The sequence below is a fragment of the Hordeum vulgare genome, chromosome 4H, assembly GCF_904849725.1.
Source record: "Hordeum vulgare subsp. vulgare chromosome 4H, MorexV3_pseudomolecules_assembly, whole genome shotgun sequence".
NCBI lineage: Eukaryota > Viridiplantae > Streptophyta > Magnoliopsida > Poales > Poaceae > Hordeum > Hordeum vulgare.
In genome coordinates, this window is record NC_058521.1 from 67,292,983 (window position 1) to 67,297,049 (window position 4,067).

The following is a 4,067-nucleotide window of genomic DNA, read 5'->3' on the forward strand; positions in this document are numbered from 1 at the left end:
GAGCGCCAGCTCTCACCACCTTTAGGGCTCCTTTGATTCAAAGGAATTCTATAGGATTTTTGGAGGATTGAAATCCTTAGGAATTTTTTCTACATTGATCCTTTGATTCATAGGATTGGATTCAATAGGATTTTTTCCTGTGAAATCTTTTGTACTACATTTCATAGGAAATCTAACATCCACTCCAACCTCTTTTTACAATTCCTTTGTTTTTTTCTGTGGCATCAAACACTCCTTTCTAATCCTATAAGGTTTAAATGGACATGTCATTTCAACCCTCTATTTTTCCTGTTCCTGCGTTTTTAAAATCCTGCAAATCAAGGAGGCCCTATTAAATCCCGTGAGCCGTGAACCCGCAAGCTTCTCAGCCCAATTTAAGGTCCTTTTCTTCCATGTCGCAAACGCGTTTCTCCAACTCCTCATCCCGGATAGTCTCCTTGGCGCTCGATTGCTCGTATCAGTAGCGACCTTCGCGCCGTTGGTCGGCCTCGGTACGTTGAGCATCGCGTAGTCGCTCGTATCGTATCACTTGCTATTCTATTCTTCCACCCTCGGCTGCGGCGGGAAAACTGCCGGCTGCGAGGTGCGGCGGCGACCCCTGCTTCCGTCTCCCCTCTTTGCCACCACGCCGGCGTTGCGTGCAAATCGTGTCTTCTACGGTCGTGCCGCAGCTTCGACGCCCGCCACCTGTTTGACGGAATGCCACCGCCGCAACAAGGCAAGAGGGCCGCTCTGGCCAGCGGCGAGGGCACCATCGGCGCCCTGCCGGAGGATCTCCTGCAGCACGTCCTCTCCTTCCTCCCGGCGCAGCAGGCCGTGAGGACCTGCGTGCTCGCCCGGCGCTGGCGCCACCTCTGGAAATCCGCCACAGGCCTGCGCATCACCGGCGGCCAGGAGTCGGAGGTGACGCCCGTCCAGGAGCTCCGCGAGTTTGTCAACCACCTCCTGCTCCTCCGCTGCCGGGCGCCTGTCGACACGTGTGAGTTCAGGTTCGCTGTGGACTCCGACGACGACGTGCCCCGTGTGAGCCTCTGGATCCGGCACATCATACTCTGCCAAGTCCGGCTGCTCCGGCTCCATATCTCTCGGGACGGCTATGGTGTTAACTTTTATGTAGACAACCTGCCTCTTGCCTCTCAGCATTTGACGAGGCTAGAGCTTATTGACATAGGGTTAAACGACAGCTTTCTCGATTTTGCCGGCTGTCCGGCGCTGCAAGATCTAGTGATCATCAATGGCTGTTTCGTCCATGTCAGGAACATCTCTTCAGTGTCTCTAAAACGCCTGGCCATCCTTGATAGCAGTTTCAATCAGCACACCCGTACTCGTATTTATGTTCCAAGTCTCGTTTCTCTACGCCTAGAGGACAATTGGGACAGGACTCCTGTGCTTGAGACCATGCCATGCTTGAAGGCTGCATTCGTCAGATTTATCAAAGAATCTGTGGACAGGTGTTTTTATTCCGACTCTTGGGATTGCCACAATGACAACTGTCAAGGCTGTTACGATCTACAAACTGTTCATTCTCATGACTCGGTGCTTCTCAAAGGTTTATCAGAGGCTCAGAATTTGACATTGATAGATGAACATGACACGGTATGTATGTTTTAACTCCGTTTACTTTTGCGGTCCTATTAATTATATCTGTTGCAATATCTATAATTAACCATCTGAATGATGCTTAGACAGTCATAAACAATGCAACCAGCTAGAGTGTTTACATTATTCCCCACTCTTAAACAATCATCGTGTAATCTCGAGAAAAGAAAAAAAAATCATCATGTTTGTAGTGACGATTAATTTGTTCTCTCCGGTTTGCAATGTCTGCAGTTTATCTTCAGAAGGGATTTGACATGGTGCCCTACATTTAGTAAGTTAAAGACTTTGTTACTCAATGAATACTGGTGCGTGCCTGACGACTTCCATGCACTAGCTTGTATTCTTGAACACTCACCATCTCTGGAGATTCTCACTCTTCATTTCTTTTCCAAGGTATACTTTGTCAAAATGGGAATTCTTGCACTGTAAAACTACACTATCTATTATCTGATCGGTTTTGATTCAATCTTTTTGCCTGCAGGGACCTAATCATAAAGTGGAAATAAAAGGAGGTTACAATGCAGTGGAGAGCTCAGCTGCAATAACAAAACACCTTAAGGCAGTCGAAGTCAAATGTAACTCGGTTGATGCGGAAGTTCTCAAAATTTTGAAGTTCCTTGCTACACTTAACATATGTAAGCTAACTATCAACAGTCCCCATGCTCTGTACATTTCTGCAGTTTGCCTTCATTTACAGGGATGAATGAAAACTGTGAAGAAATTCCTAGTTTACTAGAAAGAGTGAATGTTATACCAAATCTTTTGAGTAATCAGAATCCTGCTCTGCATTTGGTGGTGAAAAAAAACACAATATGCTGTTTGGAAGTGTTACCTTCAATGGTGTTTAGATTGAAAAATGCACTGCACAAATGGTAACACGGCATGTTGACTTTGTTGAACTGTTCTGACTTTTTGTGACTTGTTGCTTCATTCTGAACAGTAAGGCAAACGTCTGAATGAGTAGCTCTGAGGAGAACATAATGGCTTGGCTTCCTGATTTGTTTCAAGCTTTAACACAATGTGTATCTTTAATATTTAATACTTCTAGTTATAATTAGGCAGTAACCATTATGTGTTGGCTTGTTGAATAGTTCCATGCAATATTTTACTATTCCTACTCTTTTATACATTATTATTCAGGGTTTATATATTTATATAAAGTGATACAAAAGGTTGCAGAGTATCCTTTCTCTTTTTGTTCTTATATCCTCTGTTTGTTCTTTGGTGGTCTGTATAGTGTATATACGGTACTCTCGCTTGTTCAGTCATTTGCTTGGATTTTTCTTCTTTCTACTGGTTGCGCACTTATATAATTATTTGATGTTTCCTGAATAGTGAAAGCAGCCAATATTGTCATTTCCTATTCCAGTTACAATTCAATTTGTTTAATTGTTGACTTACAATGCCCACATTATGGCCTATAATTACTTGCTAGGGCCATCTGATTCTTCTCTATTAGATAGATTGTCGGAAAAATCTTGCCTCGAGTATTTGTTGTTAGATGATGGGATGGCATTGCTAGAAAGCTAATCCTAACAGTTAATCAAGATCTCAACTCTAACCAGATGTTGGTATGTGCAAACTTTTGAGTAATTAGATTTTTCTGCAGTTTGATATGTGAAACTGAAAGATTATGGACTGAATCTTGTGGCCCTTGTTTCCTTGTCAAGGAGTTGAAATTCCTTGTTTCCCAAATGACACCTCCGCAAACTTCTCATCCTTTCATATTTGTACAGGTTTCGAGGGAGAGAAGGCCTTGACTGAAGACATATGGCCTATTTCATCTTAATTATTAAGGAATGAATGCAGTTTGCAGCAATGACGAGGATGCGATCTTTTGTCAGAAATTCATGTTGGTTCGACTAAGTGAAGCAGCTTAGATTAAGTACTGAGATGTTCAGCTCATCTAGCTTAACCAGGTTTACCGTGTCATATTGTTTTTCCTGCTACCATTGTCATGTACCACATTTCTCACCGGCCTCCCTTGACTGATTTATCTTGCTGAAGATATATTTCACTTCTGTTGTGATAATGTGTCAAGAACCTAGTGCCATATCTCATACGTACTTGTTAATGTATTTACTGTTCATACGGCAATATTTTTGTTCCACTAGTGAAATCCTTTTTGGCAGATATACATTTTGGCCTTGTTCGGTTTCATAGGATTTCAAGGGGTTTGAAGGGGATTGAAAGGGATTAAATTCCTAGCAAGTCAAAATCCACCTCAAACCCCTCCAATCCCCTCCAATCCCCTTGTAGTGGGGATTAACCGAACAAGCCCTTTGGCAGTTCTGAAGTTGGGTTCTGATACATGACAGCCCAGGAACAAATAGAAGTGGCCAGTTGTGTGGGCTACCGATCTGAACTCTCCAAATTCAGTGATCTGAAACATTTTGACAAGGCCTTGGGCTTGTCAGAGTTTGATTCAAAAAATACATGGTTATGAACATAACTGTTGTGTGCAAAGC

The 4,067-nt window shown here is 43.2% G+C and overlaps 1 protein-coding gene across 1 annotated transcript; it reads left to right on the forward strand.

Annotated features, from left to right (window-relative positions):
* The first annotated feature begins 321 nt into the window (after positions 1-321).
* Positions 322-3,659, forward strand: LOC123451214 (F-box protein At4g22280-like). Its single transcript, XM_045128224.1, has 4 exons — positions 322-1,596; positions 1,831-1,992; positions 2,081-2,234; positions 3,336-3,659. Exons 1-4 carry the CDS (start codon positions 700-702, stop codon positions 3,386-3,388), a joined length of 1,266 nt encoding a protein of 421 aa, XP_044984159.1. The 5' UTR covers positions 322-699; the 3' UTR covers positions 3,389-3,659.
* The last annotated feature ends 408 nt before the right edge of the window (positions 3,660-4,067 follow it).